Raw genomic sequence first — 25,647 nt, forward strand, 5'->3', positions numbered from 1 at the left:
AAGGGCTTTCTAAGTCATGATAAGGTATAGGAATCTTCAGTGAAATGGAGAGTTTTACATAGGTGAAAGATATGGTTTGATTTACATTTTAAGATCACTCTAATTACTGTGCAGGGAATGGATTGTCGTGAGACTCGGGTAGAGGTGGGGAGTTCAGTAAGGAGACTCTTCTGTAATCCATGTCAGATTATGGTGTATTTGGACAAGGGTGCCCCACAAGAGAACACAAAAAGATGTATTTTAGAAGTGGAACCAATAGAACTTGCTATTGTATTTAATGCAAGTGAACAAAAGGGAAGAATCACATGTGACTCCCAAGGTTTTAAGATTACTAACTGTAAAATAGTTATTCTTTACAATGGAACAAAAATCTGCCTCTTGCAGCTACCATATGTTAATTATAATCCTATTCCTGGGAACCTGTAAAAGAAGTCCATTCACACCTTGAAATGTTGGAAAATAATTATGTTCCCCCTCGGATTTCTTTTCTTTGTCTAAATATTTCAAATGTTTTCAATCACTACACAAGTAAGATGGGTTTAGATCCCTTTACTACTATGGATGCTCACTTCTGAATGTCTCTCATTTTGGTTATGTGTTTTTCCATAAAGAGCATCCACCAACAAATAAAAAAAGATGTGGCCTATCCGTCGCATAGCAGAATTTGCTTTTCACTTTTTTTATCCTAGACAATAGCTTTTATTAATGTCTTTTTGACAGATACTTCATAGTCATTGCCCCTCAAAATCTAGTAGATTAATACCTATGATGATGTAAGCTAGGATACAGTAAAGACCGTAAGAAAAGTATAATCGGCCAAATGAGGGTGAGTTCAGATCTGGACCTGGGAGTCAGAAATAGCTTTTATGGAGGAATTTGGACAAAGAATTTTTTTTGAGTAATGGAAAAGATGCTGAGAGATGGCAGCAGTGGAAACTGGAGAAAGAAAGTTATAGTGTGAGCAATGCCTGGGGCATAATAGTTCAGTTTGCTGGGCAGGGGTGAGAAGCGGTGAGGAAGGTCAAAAGAGGAGGTAGGGCTGTGGAGGCCACAAACATTGCAACGAGGAATCCATCCTTAGTTTGTTAGACAAAGGTATGCTGCTGAAGGCTGAGGACTTTGTTGTTGATGTTTTTAAACCAACAGAGAGAATTTCACTTCAAGAAGATTATTCTGGTAGCAGATTTAAGTGAGGAAAGACAGAAGGAAAGAACATTGAATGCCTACAGTGGTCCAAAAAGGAAGCAAAGTGGGGTCAAACTAGGCCATTATGAAGGAGAAGGAGGGGGAAGTACAAATGTGGGGGATAGTGGGAATGGAATCTCCAGAGCAGCTTCCTAACTGTTCAGGTGGAAACAACAAACAAGGAAGCGGAAGAAAACAGGCTTGCCATTTGCAGCAACATGGACGGACCTACAGATTATCATACTAAGTGAAGTAAGTCAGACAGGGAAAGACAAATGTCATTTGATATCACTTATATGTGGAATCTAAAATACAATACAAATGAACTTATTTACAAAACAGAAACAGACTCACAGACAGAGAAAACAAACTTATGTTTAGCAAAGGGGAAAGGGGTAACAGAGGGATAAATTAGGAGTTTGGGATTAACAGGTACACAGTACTATATATAAAACAGATAACCAACAAGATCCTACTATATAGCACAGGGAACTATATTCAGTATCCTATAATAAACCAGAATGGAAAAGAATATGAAAAAGAATATGTGTATTTATGTATAGCTGAATCACTTTGCTGTATACCTGAAACATTGTAAATCAACTATACTTCAATTAAAAAAAAATGCTCACAAAGATAAAACAGATTTTATACCAATACATCACTCTTCCAAACCTACCCTGATTGTAGACTTAGATATAATTATTTTTTAGACTTCCTATCACATATGTCTTTTAGCATACAAAGAGACTAAAATTTCCTGTTCTATCATAAACAGTCGAGGAAATGGTAGAAAATGGAACGAAAGAATCTTTAGCCTGATCCAGTTTCAGTGACTGTTTTAAACCCCCAAAGCTCTGCCATCATGCTCTGCAAGAGGTGATGTGAGTACACAGGGAACACCAGTGAAGCAGCAACTTGCAGCTCGGAGGGAAAGCACAGCATGGAATCTCACTTGTGGCTCAAAGCTCCTCGCCTCTCAATTTGTAAGTGGTGTGAACAGCATGCCCTCTGTGCCCCGGGTAGGGCCAACTGGTGTCTTCCCTCAATGCATTTGATAAGTACTGAGGGAGCAAGAGCAGGAGGAAAAAAGCGGAGAAAAAAAGGGGAGGAGAGGGGCTTCGCTGGTGGCGCAGTGGTTGAGAGTCCGCTTGCCGACACAGAGGACGCGGGTTCATGCCCCTGTCCGGGAAGATCCCACATGCCGCGGAGCGGCTGGGCCCATGAGCCATGGCCGCTGGGCCTGTGTGTCCAGAGCCTATGCTCCACAACGGAAGAGGCCACAACAGTGAGAGGCCTGCGTACCGAAAAAAAAAAGGTGGGGGGAGGAGGAAGAGGAGCTGGGGAGAGAAAGCAGGAAGATGAGGAAGAGGCGGGACGGCCTTCAAATGCAACAAACACAACGTATTCCTATGTAAAGTAAATAGCATCATCACATTTCTTTGCTTTTCCTTCAGATTTTAGTTTTTGATGGTTAGTATATTTCCCAGCTGATTTGGTCCAAATGAAGATGCTTTTAGTACTGTTTTATCATAACTTGAAAAGTATATTATTAAGAACTCAGGAAAGCAAGAACAACAGAACCAGACTGACTTATAATTCCACCAGCCAGAGATACCAGTGTTATTTCCTTATTGATATCCTGCCGGACATTTTGCTATGTGCAATTTTTTTGCGGTACGCGGGCCTCTCACTGCTGTGGCCTCTCCCGTCGCGGAGCACGGGCTCCGGACGCGCAGGCTCAGCGGCCGTGGCTCATGGGCCCAGCCGCTCCGCGGCATGTGGGATCTTCCCAGACTGGGGCACGAACCCGCGTCCCCTGAATCAGCAGGCGGACTCTCAACCACTGCACCACCAGGAAAGCCCTATGTGCAAATTTTTAAAATAAAATTTAGGTTCTCTTCTGTGTCCTTCTTTATTTATGGCAACGCATATGGTGGCCTCTTCCTTTATCTCTTCCCTTCCCTTCCTGAACTATTCTGTCCTAAAACCTGGAGGAGGAGCAGAGCAAAGTCAAGTGCCAGAGCTGGACAAGGAGCGCTAGGGGCCGAGGTGGTCCAGAGCACTCAAGCCCAGAAAGGAGTGGAAGGCATGTGCACAGGAGGCTGCCGGGAGTGGAGAATTACACTTGAGTCGGGTGAGGAGGGCGTCCACAGCAGGGGACAGCCTGGCGCCACGTCAAAGGTGATAAGGGTATTCATGCAAACGAGTGACCCAGCACAGAGTCAGAGGCCACCTGGGAAGAGAGGCCGTCCCTCAGAGCAGCAGGGTGACATGGACCAGTGGGAACTGCAGGAAGGTGGCAAAGGCCAAGCTGCCAGAGGATGCATCTTTGTGGGGCGTGGCCCTACATGGGGTGCCTAAGCCCGAGTGGGCCATGACAAGGGGAGAACTGGCATCCTTACAAGTTGAATTTTGAAATCCAGAAATAGTATAACTCTCCATTTATTAAAATCTTTCATATCCCTCAAAATAGCAATATTTTATTCTCTTGTGTTTCTTAAGTTTTCTCTTAAGTAATTACTATTTCTATTGCTGTTGTGACATATCTTTTTCACATTTTTTCTCCCTTTTGGATACATAGAAAATCTACCAAGTTTAATACTTATTTATAATTAATCACCTAGATGAACTCTATTAATCTCTTAGTTCTAATAATTTTCAATTGATCTTCTTGGGTTATAACTGCTTTTGAATGTACTCAAACTAAAATTGCACCATCATTAAATTTTGTTAATATTAAGTTACTTAAACCAAATTGCAGATGGGGAGAAAAGACTAAAAATATTTTATGTGGTCATTAATTAGTTAAACCATTTATTCATTTATCAAATATTTACTGAGCACATACCATAACCCTGGCCAAGTTACCTAATCTAGATACTAGATAATTCTGTTTCCTCAACTGTAAAACGTAAATAATCAATGAGCCTACCTAAGGATTAAATGAGATAATACGTGTGAATTGCTTAGCATTGCAAATGGTGTGCACTGACAAATGTCAGCAGTGATGATAACCACGATAATGAAACACACTATAAGCTGCCCTTCCCAATGCCTGCAGAACCACCTCTAGTTGAGAGAATGATCCAGCTCCTCTGTTTGTTTTTTCAAGTCCAGCCCAGTCTATATTTCTTTTCCCTCCTCCTTTCTGACAGCCCTAATTAACTTTATTTAAAAAAAAGAGGACTCTATGAGAAATTCTTCTTACAATGTACTAACCTTCCCTTAGCTGTTATCCCCTTGCATTCCATTTTATTTGGAATTTCTGAAGCCTTGTATGCATAACAGAGCCTCAATGAATACTGATGAATTTCACACAAAATTAGAAAACTAAAAACCCCTCAGAAAGTCCTCCTGCCACATGAAGGTGTTAATAGATCAGGCTGCTTAACAGACAAGACAATTCCATAATGAAATCTGAGATAACAATTAAACTAAAGTCATTTGTATAATATCTTACTGAGCTATATTAAAGCACCATATGCAATATTAAATTTAAGGTTAGAAATATAATAATTTAAAAATAAATACATTTTAAAATAGTTAAAAAGAAGAAATATAACAATTATATTCCCCTCCCAAAAAGGATGCAATTTCAGAGTCATTTGCTGATCACTGATCTTCAGCTTTACAGAAACCACACCTGCTCTCTTTTTAAGTTGAAAACTGGAAAGCTACGTGCATTGCCTATTAGCCAAAAGCCTGATTTCTTTCACAAAATGTGAAAATAAGTAAAATCTGACACTCTGACTTACCCACTTCGGCCAAAGTTCTGATACAGGACTCCACCGAGGCTTTCTGTGCCGGATTTGGCCAGGTGCAATTGTAAATTCTGAAGACTGACTGAAGCAGCTGAATAAAAACTGGCTGATGTGTCTGAGAACAGAAAGAAAAGAGGCAAACAGGTCACTAAACCATTAACACTCCTGATGCAGTATCTATGCATTATCAAAAAAGGCCCACCAAAATAAAATACTGTCTTGCCTTTTAAGTTTCAGTGCTACTTAATGAACATCTCATTCAACAAATAGTTATTTTGTATCCATCTCATGAGAGGCACCACACCAGACACTATAGAAAACTGATTATTTTAACTATATTCTTAATCAGGAAAATATGGCATTTCTTGAAACCAATGACATGGATTTAAGTATACTTTTACAATCTCTGGTTTATTTCCAAGTATAAATAGAGCAGGCATTTTGGGTTTGTTTGTTTCACTGATTGTATGTTTTTGTTTCATATGATCAGCAAGTAGAGGAGACAACAATTTTGACCTACAAAAATAATTTTACATGATTCTAATAGTTCATGCAAAAGTTCTCCCTAAAAAAAGTATAACTGAAATAATACTTTTATAAGAGCAATACACCATCACTGTAGAATATTTGGCAACGAAAATCGCCAAAAATCCTAACATGGAGAGATAATCAGTATCAACATTTTTAAGATAATTACTTCCTGAGATTTCTTATGTATATATGCACATATATTCTTTACATGCACAAACCTGGATGATACTATGATGCAATTTTGTGGCCTGTTTCACTTTACATTGCTTCATGATCATTTTCCTTAGGCATCAATTTTTCTTTTTTTTTTTTTCCTTTTTGCGGTACGCGGGCCTCTCACTGTTGTGGCCTCTCCCGTTGCGGAGCACAAGCTCCGGACACGCAGGCTCAGCGGCCATGGCTCACGGGCCTAGCTGCTCCGCAGCATGTGGGATCTTCCCGGACCGGGGCACGAACCCGTGGCCCCTGCATCAGCAGGCGGACTCTCAACCACTGCGCCACCAGGGAAGCCCTCAATTTTTCTTTTAAAACATGATTTTTAATTGCTATATAATAGGCCATCTACAGATATACCATAATTTATTTAGCTATTCCCGTTTGTGGACATTTCAGGTTGATGTCAATTTTTAAGTATTATAAACACCTCAATGAAAATCTTAGTATATAAATCCCTGCGAATTCTTTCAGGATTTACTAAACTGGAATTATTGAGTCAAAATGTTTATCCATTTAAAGAATCATTATCAGTTATTTCGACACTTGGCAGTCAATCTACAGATATGAAAGTTCCTATTTTGCTTAGAGGGAGAGCAAAAATAATTCAGTGTGAAGATGGAGCCTCTTTATTTAAAATAAAGTTTGGGAAACTCAGAAAGCGGCATAATAGTAAATAATAGGAAAGAAGAGTGATCTTGAAGAAGTGTAGGAAAGGACTTCCAGGCATCTTAAAGTTTTCTACACTCAAATAAGGTACAGAAATTCTGTGTGACAGACTTCTTTTGTACTTGTTTGTTTATATTACCTGCAGGCTGGTACTGTTGTCTGAAAAGGGAGAATTAAAAAAGCCGCTCACAACGTTCATGATTGACTCAGTAACACACTTCTCCAAAAAGGTGTCTGCGTGTTTCCTGTCTGTAGTTGTGTTGCAAACCTGGAGAGAGAAACAAAACAACTCAATGTGTTCTATCACATCTTTGAATTATAAGTCAATACTGGAAACTTCTAAAAATTGTCATGAAATGGTTGTTTATAACATTTCTTCTGCTTTTGAAAGTTGCTTTGAATAAAAACATTTCTGGGACTTCCCTGGTGGTCCAGTGGTAAAGAATCTGCCTTCCAATGCAGGGGAGATGGGTTCGATCCCTGGTCGAGGAACTAAGATCCCACATGCCATGGGGCAACTAAGCCCGCGTGCTGCAGCTACCGAGCCCACGTGCTCTGGAGCCCACACGCCACAAACAGAGAAGAGAAAACCTGCATGCCGCAACTAGAGAGAAGCCTGTGCACCAAAATGAAGAGCCCCGCACTGCAATGAAAGATCCCGCATGCCACAACTAAGACCCAATGCAGCCAATAAATAACTAAAATAACTAAATAAATATACTTAAAAAAAATTTCTGCCTGAAATCCATTCAAAGTTTATCATTCTGTAGTAGTTTCACCTTTAAGTTTGGTTGCCATTTCATCCTTGGGCCAGAATTCTTTCACAGACCCCAGCCCCTTCTTCCAGATCTGCTTCTCCCTCCTCCTGCACACAACCTTCTCCCTCCATCCTCAAGCCTAGCTTTGCTGGAAAATACTTTTCCACTTGATGTGAGGAAATCGAAGAGGAAAGAGTCATTATAAGTACAAGAAAGTGGTGAAGGTGATTAATGGTAGCTCATATCTCTCTATACATTTTCACCTCTAATACCTGGCTCAGATTAGAGGATGCAAACATAAAATATTTGGAGAGGAAAACAGAAAGATAAGAAAAGGTCGGGCTTCCCTGGTATCGCAGTGGCTAGGCCCGTGAGCCATGGCTGCTGAGCCTGCGCATCCAGAGCCTGTGCTCTGCAACAGGAGAGGCCACAACAGTGAGGCCCGCGTACCGCAAAAAATAAATAAATAAAATAAAAAATAAAAGGTCAAACCTTGCCAACAATTTTGACTTGCTGGTTCCCAGATTATCTGGGAAGCATGGAGGGTGTGTTTGTGCCTTCTTCTCAGAGTTGGCTAAGCAAGAAGACAGGACACTAGAGCAAAGGGAACATCAGCAAAGAACATGGGCTCTGACCTTTATGTGGGATTAAATGAGGCTATAATTGGTCATTCTGCTAAACAAACTAAATTTCCAAACATGTCAGGGTTGACAAATTGCAAAAGCTAAGATACACGATTAAAACCGAATGGAAAATTTGGGTAGTGAAAAAAAAAGAACATGGAGATTAAAAAAGAAGTGAGTGGGGGAGAACATAGGGTGCGAGGAAGGACTCAAGAACTGGGCAGAGTAAGAATGTTTAAATATCCACAAGATTACAGTGAGTTAGCATGGTGGCCAGATGTTCCACATGTTCTTAGCCAATTCGAATTTTTATGTAAGTTTTTTATTCTTTTCAATAGGTGATTAATCAAGAGTAAGGAAACGTAATTTAATCTGATATTGCTTTAAAACCCTGCACACAAATAAAATCACCAAAAACTCCCTCCTCAAACCATGTGTCCCGATGTTTCAGTTTGGAAAATAACAGTGTTTGCTGAATGGAGCGAGAAGAAAGAGCACAGGGTCTGTTTTACTTCTAAGTCGCTTCCCGTCAGGGGCAGCTCACTTTTCCCCCGTCTGTTAAATGACACCTACCTGACAGGGGTGTTATCAGAACTAAAAGGTTTTTAGTGTGTCTAATCCCATAGTTACTGGAGGGAATGATGCAATTAAAGAAAATAAATTATGTCAAGTTATGTCATCTTTTAGTTATTGTTTCAGCACATAACATAATGCGTGGTAAATACAAAATGTTCAATAAATGCTTGTGAAAAGAATGAACCAATTATTTTTTTTGAAATGAAAGAATAAGAGAGAATAAGAAAGGATTCATTTTATCTCAGTTTAACTAAGGGTTAGACTCTATTTGTGGAATATCAAACCTCAGGTTAAAATTTAATGTGGTCCCAGATCTAATATAAAATTGATTTTCCCCTGATGGATATTCAGTAGGATTTATTTCATTTAGTATCTTTCAGCACTGGCTTTTATGGTGGATTTTTCTGATACATAGGATAAAAATATATTAAAGTTGAGTAAGTAGTTGAACAATTCTACCATAACCAGCCCAGAGAAGCTTCTTCCTTCTAATCCAGTGACATTTCACACAACTGAACGGGGCTTTCTGGAGCTACTACATTACCTGCAACTGATCATTTGCTAAAGAACCCCACAGATTTGCTTTAGTTAGTGGATTAATTAATAAAAGTTATCTATAATACTTCTAGATGAAGGCTTTCCTCAGAATCCTGGTCATGGAAATTCTGTGTGGAACCTATTCCTCAATTCATTTGTACAAGAAATTCAAATAATGTTCAAGATACTTTTTATGCCTCAGATGAGTGACAACTTTTTCACCTTTAGAGCCTGTATCTTACACTGTAATATTATGGACAGGCAAGAGATAAGGAAGCCACTTTTTTAATTAAAGTCCTTAAAAATTTTTCAGGAAATAAGGAACCTAATTATTAGCAATATTTCTTTATCTTGTCTTTTATTTATTTTTACTGTTTCTTCCCAATAAAGATTAGAAATGGCTCAAATAAAATTACATCATATTAATTTTTATGTGTAATACATATATTTTTAAAGTTTCTGTTTGCAGATATTATTCACATACCATTATTTCCTATCAAACATTCCCATGTACCCTCATTATTTAAACACATTTCAAAACGCTATATTTATTCCATTACTCTAATGCACCATCATGCTTTAATCCATTTTTGGAATGAATTTAGTTAGGTATACGTAGATAAAAAATACAAATCATTTTCTTATTTTCTTAGCTATTTCTTTCTTGTGAGTCTTATGTGATTCCCCCCCGCCCCCCGATTATTGCTATTATACAGGATTATGCAAAATTATTATTTTTACTTTCAGATTTTGGGGGTATATTTCACCAAAAGAGGAATCACCAGATGAGGTTATATAGACAGTTCTGTACTACTTGCTGGGCTCATCCTCTAAAACAATAAATTTACAATGATATCAACAACCTATCTGTGCATACACAGGATGTTCCTTCATTACCATCAACTAGCTCTAGCTTTCAGGCTCTGGTTATGTTCAGCTGATGCGAGGCACTGGCAGAAGATCACAGAGTGGAAGAGAAAGAAGTCAGGTACCTACTCTGCCTCTGTCTCTACCTGCATCCCCATCTCCATTCTCCTCGTTGAGGCTTCAGCAGTGTCTGTGTTTCTGGGTATAGCTTCTGCTGGAGCCCTTCTGCAATGTCTCCAAGTTCCCTCTGGGCTCTGGTAACACTGGTGCCACCCTTGCCCCTTCAGGCCTGGGGTGGCAATAGCTTTGCATCGTTACCAATTCCTGGATACTTCCCTGTCACTCCTGGTTCCTTTAACTAACCTTCCCACACCTCTTGGAGTGTGCCATCTGTTTGCTGCTAGAACTGTTATCTCTGTAAATTATAATTATTTTTGCCCGTTTAATGATACCTAAAAGTTATTTTACCTGGCATTTCTGACATTGCTAAAAAGGCAGGGCATTTTTCACATAATAATTTCATGTCTATATTTTGTCACGTAGAGATGATTCAAACCCTCTAAACCACTTTAAAATGAAACACGGATAATGACTGTATATTACATATCAGTAAACATATTTTACATAATGAACTTTTCAGCAGTCACTTCACATGTATTTTCACATTCTAACTCTTTAGAATATTCCTTTCATTACATTTCATGGTGTAAAATAATTTTTAGCATTCAGGCACTATTTTTTTCCATCTGGGTCATTTCCATTTGTTTAATATAAAGAAGGAAAAATCCCTTCCACAAAAGACAAAAATATTGTATACATTTCTTTTTTTTTTTTTTTTTTTTTTTTTTTTTTTTTTTTTTGCGGTACACGGGCCTCTCCCTGCTGTGACCCCTCCCGTCGCGGAGCACAGGCTCCGGACGCGCAGGCCCAGCGGCCATGGCTCACGGGCCCAGCCGCTCCGCAGCACGTGGGATCCCCCCAGACCGGGGCACGAACCCGCAACCCCTGCATCGGCAGGCGGACTCTCAACCACTGCGCCACCAGGGAAGCCCTATACATTTCTGTTCTAGCTTTTTTTGGGAGTCCTTCTCCCATCTCCATCCACATCTTGACTCCTACTTAACTTTTAAAGCTATCTGAATTTGCTGCTGTAGGCGACCTGATTTATGCATTCTGATTCGTTTTCTCCATACTGATATCCAATTGTCCTCCAAACATTGATTTAATAGTAATTTCTTGCCTCACTCTCAGGTTACTTGAATTTTATCTTATAGTGTATCACTAATCACTGTTTAAATCTCTCCTCATATCTCTGGTATGCTCCATGTATCGTTATTTTTTAAGTATTTTAATTCAACACTATAAGAATGAAATGATTTTCAATTTGTAATGTGTTTTACACTGGAAAAACAAGTCTACCTTCATTGTCCTTTCCAAGAAAAAACAATCACCTTTTGAAATACCTGTCCTTTTCTGCGTCCAGATGAATTTTACTACACACCTATAAAATTTCATGGACTATCACTTAGGGACATAACTTGTTAAATTAAAACCATTAGACTAGGAGTTAGAACAGTGAGCCAAACAAAACAAAATCCCTACTCTACTGGAACTCTGATTCTAATCAAAAGAGACACACAATATACAAATTAACAAACATATAAGTGGTAAAAATAGAGCAAATAAATAGACTTTGAAAAAAATAAAGAGCAAGTAGTGCAGGCAAAACAGCAGGAGGAGTAGGTACGGAGAAGGATTACTATTTTATCTAAATTGCCTGGAGAACTTCTCTGTATAAGGTAACATTTTAATAAAGAACCGAAGGAAGTGAAGAAATAGCCATGGAGGTTTCTGGGGGAAGAGCAAGTAAAAACCTGTCTCCACCATTAGAATATAAGTCCCTAGACACCAGGAGCTGCTCTGTCTTGCTCCCCACTGCATATGCAGTACCTTAGCACATAGTACGTATTTAAAATTATTGGTTGGAGGGGCGTTGTGGAAAGATGGCGGAGGAGTAAGACGCGGAGATCACCTTCCTCCCCACAGATACACCAGAAATACATCTACATGTGGAACAACTCCTACAGAACACCTACTGAACGCTGGCGGAAGACCTCAGACCTCCCAAAAGGCAAGAAACTCCCCACGTAGCTGGGTAGGGCAAAAGAAAAAAAAAAATTAATTAAAAACAGAGACAATAGACTAGGGACGGCACCTGCACCAGTGGGAGGGAGCTGTGAAGGAGGAAAGGTCTCCACACACTAGGAAGCCCCTTCGCGGGCAGAGATTGCGGGAGGCGGAGCGGGGAGCTTCGGAGCCGCGGAGGACAGCACAGCAACAGGGGCGCGGAGGGCAAAGCGGAGAGATTCCCGCACAGAGGATCGGCGCCGACCGGCGCTCACCAGCCCGAGAGGCTCGTGTGCTCACCCGCCGGGGGCGGGCGGGGCTGCGAGCTGAGGCTCGGTTTCGGTTTCGGTCGGAGCTCAGGGAGAGGACTGGGGTTGGCGGCTTGAACATAGCCCGAAGGGGTTAGTGCGCCACGGCTAGCCGGGAGGGAGTCCGGGGAAAAGTCTGGACCTACCCAAGAGGCAAGAGACCTTTTCTTGCCTCTGTGTTTCCTGGTGCGCGAGGAGAGGGGTTTTAAGAGCGCTGCCTAAAGGAGCTCCAGAGACGGGCGCGAGCCGCGGCTAAAAGCTCGGAAACCAGAGACGGGCGGGAGACGCTAAGGCTGCTGCTGCCGCCACCAAGGGGCCTGTGTGCGAGCACAGGTCACTGCCCCCACCCCTCTTCCGGGGAGCCTGTGCAGCCCGCCACTGCCAGGTTCCCGGGACCCAGGGACAATTTCTCAGGGAGAACACACGGCGGGCCTCAGGCTGCTGCAACGTCACGCCGACTTCTGCCGCCGCAGGCCCGCCCCGCACTCCGTGCCCCTCCCTGCCCCCGGCCTGAGTGCGCCAGAGCCCCCGAGTCAGCGGCTCCTTTAACCCCGTCCTGTCTGAGCAAAAAACAGACGCCCTCCAGCGACCTACACGCAGAGGCAGGGCCAAATCGAAAGCTGAGCCCCTGTGAGCTGTGAGAACAAAGAAGAAAAAGGGAAATCTCTCCCAGCAGCCTCAGAAACAGCGGATTAAAGCTACACAATCAATTTGATGTACCCTGCCTCTGTGGAATACATGAATAGACAGCGAATCATCCCAAATTGAGGAGGCGGACTTCTAGAGCAAGATCTATGATTTTTTCCCCTTTTCCTCTTTTTGTGAATGTGTATGTGTATGCTTCTGTGTGAGATCTTGTCTGTATAGGTTTGCTTCCACCATTTGTCCCAGCGTTCTATCCGATCTTTTTTTTTTTTAAATTTTTTTCTTAATAATTAATTTTAATTTAAAGAACTCTATTATACTTTACCTTCTTTCTATCTTTCCTTCCTTCCTTCCCTTTTTGAGACAACGAATCGTCCCAAATTGAGGAGGTGGACTTGGAGAGCAAGTTTTATGATTTTTTCCACTTTACCTCTTTTTGTGAGGGTATATGTGTATGCTTCTATGTAAGATTTTGTCTCTATAACTTTGCTTCCACTCATTTGTCCTAAGGTTCTATCCGTCCCTTTTTTTCTTCTCTAAATAATTATTTTTTTAATTCAATAACTTTATTATACTTTATTTTATTTTACTGTATCTTCTTTCTTTCTGTATTTTTTCCTTCCTTCCCTCATTCCTTCCTTCCTTCCCTCCTCCCTCCCTCCCTCCTTTCTTTCCTTCTTGCCTTCTTCCTTTCTTTTCTTCTTTCTTTCTTTCTTCCTTCCCTCCTTCCTTCCTTCCCTCCTTTCTTTCTTTCTTTCTTTCTTTCTTTCCTATTTCCTCCTACTTCTACTAATTCTCTCTACTTTCTCTCCCTTTTATTCTGAGCCGAGTGGATGAAAGGCTCTTGCTGCTCCAGCCAGGAGTCAGGACTCTGCCTCTGAGGTGGGAGAGCCAACTTCAGAACACTCGTCAAGAAGAGACCTCCCAGCCCCACATAATATCAAACGGCGAAAATCTCCCAGAGATCTCCATCTCAACACCAGCACCCAGCTTCACTCAACGACCAGCAAGCTACAGTGCTGGACAACCTATGCCAACCATATAGCAAAACAGGAACACAACCCCACCCACTAGCAGAGAGGCTGCCTAAAATCATAATAAGTCCACAGACACCCCAAAACACACCACCAGACGTGGACCTGCCCACTAGAGAGACAAGATCTAGCCTCATACACCACAACACAGCCACTAGTCCCCTCCACCAGGAAGCCTACACAACCCACTGAACCAACCTTAGCCACTGGAGACAGACATCAAAAACAACGGGAGCTACGAACTTGCAGCCTGCAAAAAGGTGAACCCAATCACAGTAAGATAAGCAAAATGAGAAGACAGAAAAACACACAGCAGATGAAGGAGCAGGATAAAAACCCACCAGACCTAACAAATGAAGAGGAAATAGGCAGTCTACCTGAAAAAGAGTTCAGAATAATGATAGTAAAGATGATCCAAAATCTTGGAAATAGAATGGACAAAATGCAAGAAGCAGTTAACAAGGACCTAGAAGAAATAAAGATGAAACAGACAATGATGAACAACACAATAAATGAAATGAAAAATACTCTAGATGGGATCAATAGCAGAATAAATGAGGCAGAAGAACGGATAAGTGACCTGGAAGATAAAATAGTGGAAATAACTACTGCAGAGCAGAATAAAGAAAAAAGAATGAAAAGAACTGAGGACAGTCTCAGAGACCTCTGGGACAACATTAAACGCACCAACATTCGAATTATAGGGGTTCCAGAAGAAGAAGAGAAAAAGAAAGGGACTGAGAAAATATTTGAAGAGATTATAGTTGAAAACTTCCCTAATATGGGAAAGGAAATCGTTAATCAAGTCCAGGAAGCACAGAGAGTCCCATACAGGATAAATTCAAGGAGAAATACGCCAAGACACATATTAATCAAACTGTCAAAAACTAAATACAAAGAAAGCATATTAAAAGCAGCAAGGGAAAAACAACAAATAACACACAAGGGAATCCCCATAAGGTTAACAGCTGATCTCTCAGCAGAAACTCTACAAGCCAGAAGGGAGTGGCAGGACATACTGAAAGTGATGAAGGAGAAAAACCTGCAACCAAGATTACTCTACCCAGCAAGGATCTCATTCAGATTTGATGGAGAAATTAAAACCTTTACAGACAAGCAAAAGCTGAGAGAGTTCAGCACCACCAAACCAGCTTTACAACAAATGCTAAAGGAACTTCTCTAGACAAAAACACAAGAGAAGGAAAAGTCCTATAATAACGAACCCAAAACAATTTAGAAAATGGGAATAGGAACATACATATCGATAATTACCTTAAATGTAAATGGACTAAATGCTCCCACCAAAAGACACAGATTGGCTGAATGGATACAAAAACAAGACCCATATATATGCTGTCTACAAGAGACCCACTTCAGACCTAGAGACACATACAGACTGAAAGTAAGGGGATGGAAAAAGATATTCCATGCAAATGGAAACCAAAAGAAAGCTGGAGTAGCAATTCTCATATCAGACAAAATAGACTTTAAAATAAGGACTATCAGAAGAGACAAAGAAGGACACTACATAAAGATTAAAGGATCGATCCAAGAAGAAGATATAACAATGGTAAATATTTATGCACCCAACATAGGAGCACCTCAATACATAAGGCAAAAACTAGCAGCCATAAAAGGGGAAATCGACAGTAACACATTCATAGTAGGGGACTTCAACACCCCACTTTCACCAATGGACAGATCATCCAAAATGAAAATAAATAAGGAAACACAAGCTTTAAATGATACATTAAACAGGATGGACTTAATTGATATTTATAGGACACTCCATCCAAAAACAACAGAATACACATTTTTCTCAAGTGCTCATGGAACATTCTCCAGGATAGATCATATCTTGGGTCACAAATCAAGCCTTGGTAAATTTAAGAAAATTGAAATTGTATCAAGTATCTTTTCCGACCACAACGCCATGAGACTAGATATCAATTATAGGAAAAGATCTGTAAAAAATACAAACACATGGAGGCTAAACAATACACTACTTAATAACGAAGTGATCACTGAAGAAATCAAAGAGGAAATTAAAAAATACCTAGAAACAAATGACAATGGAGACAAAACGACCCAAAACCTATGGGATGCAGCAAAAGCAGTTCTAAGAGGGAAGTTTACAGCAATACAAGCCCACCTTAAGAAGCAGGAAACATCTCGAATAAACAACCTAACCTTGCCCTCAAGCAATTAGAGAAAGAAGAACAAAAAAACCCTAGAGTTAGGAGAAGGAAAGAAATCATAAAAATCAGATCAGAAATAAATGAAAAAGAAATGAAGGGAAACAATAGCAAAGATCAATAAAACTAAAAGCTGGTTCTTTGAGAAGATAAACAAAATAGATAAACCATTAGCCAGACTCATCAAGAAAAAAAGGGAGAAGACTCAAATCAATAGAATCAGAAATGAAAAAGGAGAAGTAACAACTGACACTGCAGAAATACAAAAAATCATGAGGGATTACTACAAGCAACTCTATGCCAATAAAATGGACAATCTGGAAGAAATGGACAAATTCTTAGAAATGCACAAACTGCCAAGACTGAATCAGGAAGAAATAGAAAATATGAACAGACCAATCACAAACACTGAAATTGAAACTGTGATTAAAAATCTTCCAACAAACAAAAGCCCAGGACCAGATGGCTTCACAGGCGAATTCTATCAAACATTTAGAGAAGAGCTAACACCTATCCTTCTCAAACTCTTCCAAAATATAGCAGAGGGAGGAACACTCCCAAACTCATTCTACGAGGCCACCATCACCTTGATACCAAAACCAGACAAGGATGTCACAAAGAAAGAAAACTACAGGCCAATATCACTGATGAACATAGATGCAAAAATCCTCAACAAAATACTAGCAAACAGAATCCAACAGCACATTAAAAGGATCATACACCATGATCAAGTGGGGTTTATTCCAGGAATGCAAGGATTCTTCAATATACGCAAATCTATCAGTGTGATTACCCATACTAACAAACTGAAGGAGAAAAACCATATGATCATCTCAAAAGATGCAGAGAAAGCTCTTGACAAAATTCAACACCCATTTATGATAAAAAACCCTGCAGAAAGTAGGTGTAGAGGGAACTTTCCTCAATATAATAAAGGCCGTATATGACAAGCCCACAGCCAACATCATCCTCAATGGCGAAAAACTGAAAGCATTTCCACTAAGGTCAGGAACAAGACAAGGTTGCCCACTCTCACCACTCTTATTCAACATAGTTTTGGAAGTTTTAGCCACAGCAATCAGAGAAGAAAAGGAAATAAAAGGAATCCAAATCGGAAAAGAAGAAGTAAAGCTGTCACTGTTTGCAGATGACATGATACTATACATAGAGAATCCTAAAGATGCTACCAGAAAACTACTAGAGCTAATCAATGAATTTGGTAAAGTAGCAGGATACAAAATTAATGCACAGAAATCTCTGGCATTTCTATATACTAATGATGAAAACTCTGTAAGTGAAATCAAGAAAACACTCCCATTTACCATTGCAACAGAAAGAATAAAATATCTAGGAATAAACCTACCTAAGGAGACAAAAGACCTGTATGCAGAAGATTATAAGACACCGATGAAAGAAATTAAAGATGATACAAACAGATGGAGAGATATACCATGTTGTTGGATTGGAGGAATCAACATTGTGAAAATGACTCTACTTCCCAAAGCAATCTATAGATTCAATGCAATCCCTATCAAACTACCACTGGCATTTTTCACAGAACTAGAACAAAAAATTTCACAATTTGTATGGAAACACAAAAGACCCCGAATAGCCAAAGCAATCTTGAGAACAAAAAATGGAGCTGGAGGAATCAGGCTGCCTGACTTCAGACTATACTACAAAGCTACAGTAATCAAGACAGTATGGTACTGGCACAAAAACAGAAAGATAGATCAATGGAATAGGATAGAAAGCCCAGAGATAAACCCATGCACATATGGTCACCTTATCTTTGATAAAGGTGGCAGGAATATACAGTGGAGAAAGGACAGCCTCTTCAATAAGTGGTGCTGGGAAAATTGGACAGGTACATGTAAAAGTATGAGATTAGATCACTCCCTAACACCATACACAAAAATAAGCTCAAAATGGATTAAAGACCTAAATGTAAGGCCAGAAACTATCAAACTCTTAGAGGAAAACATAGGCAGAACACTCTATGACATAAATCACAGCAAGATCCTTCTTGACCCATCTCCTAGAGTAATGGAGATAAAAACAAAAATAAACAAATGGGACCTAATGAAACTTCAAAGCTTTTGCACAGCAAAGGAAACCATAAACAAGACCAAAAGACAACCCTCAGAATGGGAGAAAATATTTGCAAATGAATCAACTGACAAAGGATTAATCTCTAAAATTTACAGGCAGCTCATGCAGCTCAATAACAAAAAAATAAACAACCCAATCCAAAAATGGGCAGAAGACCTAAATAGACATTTCTCCAAAGAAGATATACAGACTGCCAACAAACACATGAAAGAATGCTCAACATCATTAATCATTAGAGAAATGCAAATCAAAACTACAATGAGATATCATCTCACACCAGTCAGAATGGCCATCATCAAAAAATCTAGAAACAATAAATGCTGGAGAGGGTGTGGAGAAAAGGGAACACTCTTGCACTGCTGGTGGGAATGTGAATTGGTTCAGCCACTATGGAGAACAGTATGGAGGTTCCTTAAAAAACTACAAATAGAACTACCATATGACCCAGCAATCCCACTACTAGGTATATACCCTGAGGAAACCAGAATTCAGAAAGAGTCATGTACCAAAATGTTCATTGCAGCTCTATTTACAATAGCCCGGAGATGGAAACAACCTAAGTGCCCGTCGTCGGATGAATGGATAAAGAAGATGTGGCACATATATACAATGGAATATTACTCAGCCATAAAAAGAAACGAAATTGAGCTATTTGTAATGAGGTGGATAGATCTAGAGTCTGTCATACAGAGTGAAGTAAGTCAGAAAGAGAAGGACAAATACCGTATGCTAACACATATATATGGAATTTAAGAAAAAAAAATGTTATGAAGAACCTAGGGGTAAAACAGGAATAAAGACACAGACCTACTGGAGAACAGACTTGAGGATATGGGGAGGGGGAAGGGTGAGGTGTGATAGGGCGAGAGAGAGACATGGACATATATATACTAACAAACGTAAGGTAGATAGCCAGTGGGAAGCAGCCGCATGGCACAGGGATACCGGCTCGGTTCTTTGTGGCTGCCTGGAGGGGTGGGCTAGGGAGGGTGGGAGGGAGGGAGACAAAGAGGGAAGAGATATGGGAACATATGTATATGTATAACTGATTCACTGTTATAAAGCAGAAACTAACACACCATTGTAAAGCAATTATACCCCAATAAAGATGTCAAAAAATAAATAAATAAAATAAATAAAATTATTGGTTGAACAAATAAACATTAAGCGTAATTTCTAGATATAATTATTTCTGAGATTTCTCCCCTTGTATATATGATGTCCCTTCTCTCTTCTGCTCTAAAAGTGACTGTTACTCTTCCAAAGATGACAGATTGGGTTAAATAAGTTATCATACATACACTGGAGCAGCCCTGTCCAAGAGGACTTTCGGCAATGATGGAAATCTTCTATATCTGGGATGTCCAAGATAGTAACCACTAGACATGTGCTTATTGAGCACTTGAAATGGTCTTTTTAATTTTATTTTATCTAATTAAATTTAAAATTTAAATGTGGTAAGTTGCTACCCTACCGGATAGGGCAGCTCTCGCCAGTAATATACTTTTGATCATACAGATCACAGAATACAAATCTTAAAAATCATTTTTTCATTCCTCATAGGCAGTAAAAATGTTCTTATAAATATCTGAGGTGATATTTATTTTAATTTGCATCCCTTTATTTATGAGGCCAAAACTTTTCCAAACATTCGCTTTTAATATCTCCTTTTTATGTGAGTCATCTGTGCCTACACTTTCTTAGAATTTTAAATTCATTTTTTTGAAAGGTAATATATATTGATGTTAAGAAAAATATTAACTGTAGGAACCCTGTAAAAAATACAAAATGGAAAACAAAAATTATCCATAATCTCAAAATCCAAACAAAACCATGGTTAACATCTTGTAGTCTTTTCTTCTAATCTTTTTGCTCCTATATATTTTACATAAGGGAAATAATTCTGGATAACCGGTTTTTTATTCCCCTTTTAATACTCATCACTCAATCATTAGCACTTCTCATATCATTAAAAAATCTTCAGGGCTTCCCTGGTGGCGCAGTGGTTGAGAGTCCGCCTGCCGATGCAGGGGACACGTGTTCGTGTCCCGGTCCTGGAGGATCCCACATGCCGCAGAGCGGCTGGGCCCGTGAGCCATGGCCGCTGGGCCTGCGCGTCCGTAGCCTGTGCTCCACGACGGGAGAGGCCACAGCAGTGAGGGGCCCGTGTACCCGTGTACAGGAAAAAAAAAAAAAAAAAAAAAAAATCTTCAAAATATGATCAGTGATACTATAACATCAATCTTTTAGACATATCATAATTTGTTGAACCATTTCTCTATTATTAAATATGTAAACTATTTCCTACTGTATTTTATTATAAAAGTATGTTGAACTTCCTTGCCCATAAATCCTTGATATCATTTCCAATTATTTCCTAAGGACAGATTCTTGGAAGGTAAATTACTTGACACATTAAAAAGGTATGAAGCCTTTTTTTAATGTACTACCAAAATGCTTTTCAAAAAGACAGCATAAATTTACTCTCATCAGCAAGGTATGTGAACCAACATTTAATATTATTGTTTTACTTTTATCTTTTTACTCTTAAACTTTGACAGTTAGAAATTAGATCTTATTTTCCTTTTTATTTTCTTAAAATTATTAACAGTTGACTATTTTCTCAGGGATTTACTTGTATGTCCTCCTCTATAAATCATGAATGCCTGAATTTGGCTCATTTTATCATTAGATTGTTATAGTGCTTTTTTTATCTATCTATCTATTTATATGTTCTTTGTATAAAGGTTATTAGCTTTTTTTTAATGTAGAGTAACTTTTTCTATTTTGATGTTCTTTTATTTTTATGATGTTTTTATACACTTGTTTTAAATTTTCAAATAGTGAAACATTTTTTCCTTAGCTAATTTCATCTATTGCTCTTATGCTTAAAAATAACTCTCTCATCCAAAGACAGACAAACACCCACCAACACTTCCAACCATTTTTATCATTTCACATTTATCTCTAAAATCTATTGCAATTTACGCTAATGTATGATGTGAGGACATGAACTGAGTTCATTTCACCCCAAATAGCCAGGGTCTTCAAATGCCATTTTGATTTAGTTCAAATCAACAATTTTTATTGAGTGCCCATATTCCATGCCAAGGACATTCTGTGTACCTGGGCTCCATCAGTGAACAACAAAATATATAAAAGTCACAACCCTAATGGAGTTTATTATTATTAATTTAATAATCCAGGGGTAGGCAAACTATCATGGGTCAAATCTAGCCATATCTATTTATTTATATATTGTCTATGATTCCTTTCCCTTTAGTAATTGTTATAAGAGCTGTGATAGTAGCCTGAAAAACTATCAAGATCTTCACAGAAAAAGTTTGCTGATCACCGGAAATAACCCACCACTTCCCTACTAATAGGTGATCATTTCTTTATTATATCTTAATATCTTACATAAATAAAAATCTTTTTCTGGCTATTTATTCCATTCCATTGACAGGCCCACTTAATTCTATGCTAAAACCACACAATTTGTTTTCAACTTCACTTTTTAAATATTTTTAACTTCAGATGATATTTATTTATTTATTCCACAAATACTGGGAATTCCCCAGTTGGGACTCAGCCATGGCCCGGGTTTGGTCCCTGGTCAGGAAACTGGGATCCCGCGGGCCACATGGTGCAGCCTAAATAAATACATAAATAATAACACAAATACTGAGTATCTACTATGTGTGAGACGCTGTTCTAGGTCAGCTATGCAGCAGTGAACCAAACAGACAAAATCTCTGCCTTTCTTTTGTTTCAGCAGAAACAAGCACAAATACATATAAAAACAACAGGTGGGGATAAAATGAAGCAAATGAAAGAGGGACGGAAGGAAGACATTGTTACTTTACACCAGGTAGTCAGCCAAGGCCTCTCTGAAGACTTTAGGCAAGGGCCTGAAAGAAGTCACGAGAATGGAGGGTACCTGGGGGATGAGAGCATCCCAGGCAGATGCAGAGATGCTGAGATGAGAGTGTGTTTGCCGTATCTGAGGAGCAGCAAGAGGCCACCAGATGAAGCAGAGAGCTAGGTAGGGGGAGAACAAGAGGACACTGGGAAGTGAGGGCAGGGCTGGGCGCGTTTGTTGGACAGGGGAGAGCCCAATCATGTAGTGGTTTTACTCTGTGAGGAATCTGAGCAGAGGAGTGACCTGAATTAAAGTTCTTCCTCTTTTTTAATCATTATGGCTGCTGTATAGAGAATAGATGATGAAGGGAGGGGGCAAGAGGAGAAGCAAGGAAAACAGGTTATGAAGCTACTGAAGTTATCCAGATGAGAGTTCACGGTACCTTGTTGCAGGGTGGCAGTGATCAAAGTATTCAGAGGTAGTCAGATTTTGAATATTTTAAGGTTAAGGCTTGCAGAATTTGCTAAAGGATTAAACTGAAGAGCAAGAAAATAAGAGCCACAGATGACACCAAGATTTTTATGCCTGAATGCCTAGACTGAATGATGGAATTGCCGTTTACTGAGATACAAATGACTTGAGAAGGAATTAATTTTAGTGGGCCATGAAAGTGAATGAAGAGCTTGAGGTTCGATAGCCAACTGGAGATGTCTCATGGGCAGCGAGATATGTGAGACTATCAGGGGAAGGACCCAAGCTTCAACCAGCGTGGGATTAAAGTTAGGAGAGTGAATGAGATCAGCAAGCAAGTGACTGCAGACAGAGAAGGGAACAAGTCTAAGGTTTAAGCCTGGCACATTTCAATATTTAGAAGCTGGGAAGATTTGGAGGAAACAGCAAAGGATATTGAAAGGGAATGGCCAGTGAGTTGGGAGCAGGGCTGATATCCTGGGGGCCAAGTGAGGACAGGTTTCAAGAAGGAATCAATCAACTATGATAAACACTGAAATTGACTTGAAGGGCAGGACAGGGGCCAACCAATCATCAATCGAGAAGACCCAACCAAACAAGTGTTCATCCCACCTGGGCACCATCAGTATAATTCAGCATGAAAACTGAGGAGAAAAACAGAATTACAACTGAGGGAAAGGTGCTACACACAAAATAATATTTACACTCTTCACTTGGCTGCAATGTTAGCTAATAAGGGCATATTCAAAGAAGGCTTTAGAATGAGACTTTTCGATGGCTCGTTCAACTTCAGAAAGTGAAGAAAATAATGGAATCAACTCATCAAGGAAAGAAAACCTACACAATCCTATCAAATTAGATAACCTAGAAAGTGTGTTTCAAAGTACATATAAATTTATCGTTACTCCCATTTCCTACCTATTTGGTAAGCTAAACAAAGGGAGAGAATGCTCAAGTGATCTATGTGGAAATGAAATACTCTGATTCGTCTTGTTTAGCAATGACTGATGGGGCAATGACCTGACAATGTGTTAGGTGTGTCTCTAAGTTATCCCTCGGTCTACTTTCATCTGCCAGTACATCACTTAGGGTATTGCTGGCCATTACAGAATCTTGAAATTGATAGCAAAATTGAGAACATCTTCAAAAGAAAAGGGAGTCTGACACTGAACAATGCCCCCCCCCAAAGGCTTTCTAATGATGACTCAAATCCCCTGACTTTGCAACAACAATCAGTTATGAAGGCAAAGAAAAGCATTTCTGCCCGACAAACACCAATTTTAGCTGCACTGGCACAGAGATCAAAGTGGGCTGCCGTTAAATGCTCTAAAAGGACAGTCGAACAACTTTTCATGTATCTAACAGCTTTGCTGCCTATCTAAATCTGGTATATTTACAGGACATGGATGCAGTCTCTGTCAGAAAGTAAGAATAGAGTAAGTACGTGAAACAATCTAGTGCAAATAAACAAATAAAAATTAATAAAATTAATAAAAATTAAAAATTTAGTTCATTAAACACAGTCTTTCAGAAAGCTTTTCTTATATGGGTCTTACCAAGATAACAGACAAGGGGGTACAAACAGGAAAATAAAAGATACTAATTAAGGGGGCTCTTTAGAGAGCTTTACCAAGAGCAAACAAAAAGAACTTGGTGGTGCTGACTCCTGAGAAACATGAGGAGAAAGGTGGAAGGTGGTACAAGGGCCACTACATATTAATAGTTCATTTGCCTTCTAAATAGGATTGCTTTACAAATTTCTACTAAAATAATCATCTGCCTCGTGCTGGCTGGACCCTGCCTGAAGCACTGGGTTCCATCGCGAATGCCATATGTTTAAAACACTGACAAATTAGAAAGAACTCAAAACTGTACTGAAAACAAGGAGCCCAGAAGCCTTAACAGAAGAGGAACCACTGAAAGTCATGGAGAAAATAATGGGAGACATGAGTGCCGTCGTGACACATTTGAGAAGCTATTGTGGAAAGAGCCCTGCAATAGGCTGCCACAGACCTCCAAGCTCTGTTACTAGCCAGGCGAGTCACCCCATGCTAGCAAATTAATCTCTCTGGAACTCGGGAGCAAAATTAGGAGGTCAGCCTAGATGATCTTAAGTTCCTTTAAGTTGAATAATTTTATCATTTCAAACTAGATCACCAGTGAGGAGAATAGTAAACACCCACATTCTTCCTGAACACAATCATTCTATGCTGCTATAGAAGGAAAGAATAAGTAAAAATTATAACAGATAAAAATGTGGGGCCCTGAACCAAGATGGCAGAGTAAAAGGATGTGCTCTCACTCCCTCTTGTGAGAACACCAGAATCACAACTAGCTGCTGGACAACCATCGACAGGAAGACACTGGAAATCACCAAAAAAGATACCCCACATCTAAAGACAAAGGAGAAGCCACAGTGAGACGGTAGGAGGGGCGTAATCACATAAAATCAAATCCCGTAACTGCTGGATGGGTGACTCACAGACTGGAGAACATTTATACCACAGAAGTCCACCCACTGGAGTGAAGGTCCTGAGCCCCACGTCAGGCTCCCCAACCTGGGTGTCTGGCAATGGAAGGAGGAAATCCTAGAGAATCAGACTTTGAGGGCTAGTAGGATTTGATTGCAACACTTCAACAACACTGGGGGAAACACAGACTCCACTCTTGGAGGGGACACACAAAGTAGTGTGCGCATCGGGACCCAGGGGAAGGAGCAGTGACCCCAGGGGAGACTGAACCATACCTACCTGCTAGTGTGGAGGGTCTCCTGCAGAGGTGGGGGGTGGCTGTGTCTCACAGTGAGGACAAGGACTCAGGCACCAGAAGTTCTGGGAAGTACTCCTTGGCGTGAGCCCTCCAAGAGCCCACCATTAGCCCCACCAGAGAGCCAGGGTAGGTTCCAGTGTTGGGTCGCCTCAGGCCAAACAACCAACAGAGAGGGAACTCAGTCCAACCCATCAGCAGACAAGCGGATTAAAGTTTTACTGAGATCTGCCCACCAGAGAAACAGCCAGCTCTACCCACAACAGGTCCCTCCCATCAGGAAACGTGAACAAGCCTCTTACATAGCCTCATGCACCAGAGGCCAGACAGCAGAAGCAAGAACTATAATTCTGCAGCTTGAGGAACAAAAACCAAATTCACAGAAAGATAGACAAGATGAAAAG

At 39.9% G+C, this 25,647-nt stretch overlaps 1 protein-coding gene across 1 annotated transcript in view; it reads right to left on the bottom strand.

The window, feature by feature from the left end:
- Positions 1-25,647, bottom strand: part of ITPR2 (inositol 1,4,5-trisphosphate receptor type 2) — a 547,001-nt gene that overhangs the window by 243,737 nt on the left and 277,617 nt on the right. Inside the window, exons 33-34 of the mRNA XM_007446283.1 lie at positions 6,502-6,630; positions 4,944-5,064 (exon numbers count right to left, since the gene is read on the bottom strand). Coding sequence (XP_007446345.1) covers positions 4,944-5,064; positions 6,502-6,630 — 250 coding nt within the window. The remainder of the gene's footprint in view (positions 1-4,943; positions 5,065-6,501; positions 6,631-25,647) is intronic.

The sequence above is a fragment of the Lipotes vexillifer genome, unplaced genomic scaffold, assembly GCF_000442215.2.
Source record: "Lipotes vexillifer unplaced genomic scaffold, Lipotes_vexillifer_v1.1 scaffold477, whole genome shotgun sequence".
Classification (NCBI taxonomy): Eukaryota; Metazoa; Chordata; class Mammalia; order Artiodactyla; family Lipotidae; genus Lipotes; species Lipotes vexillifer.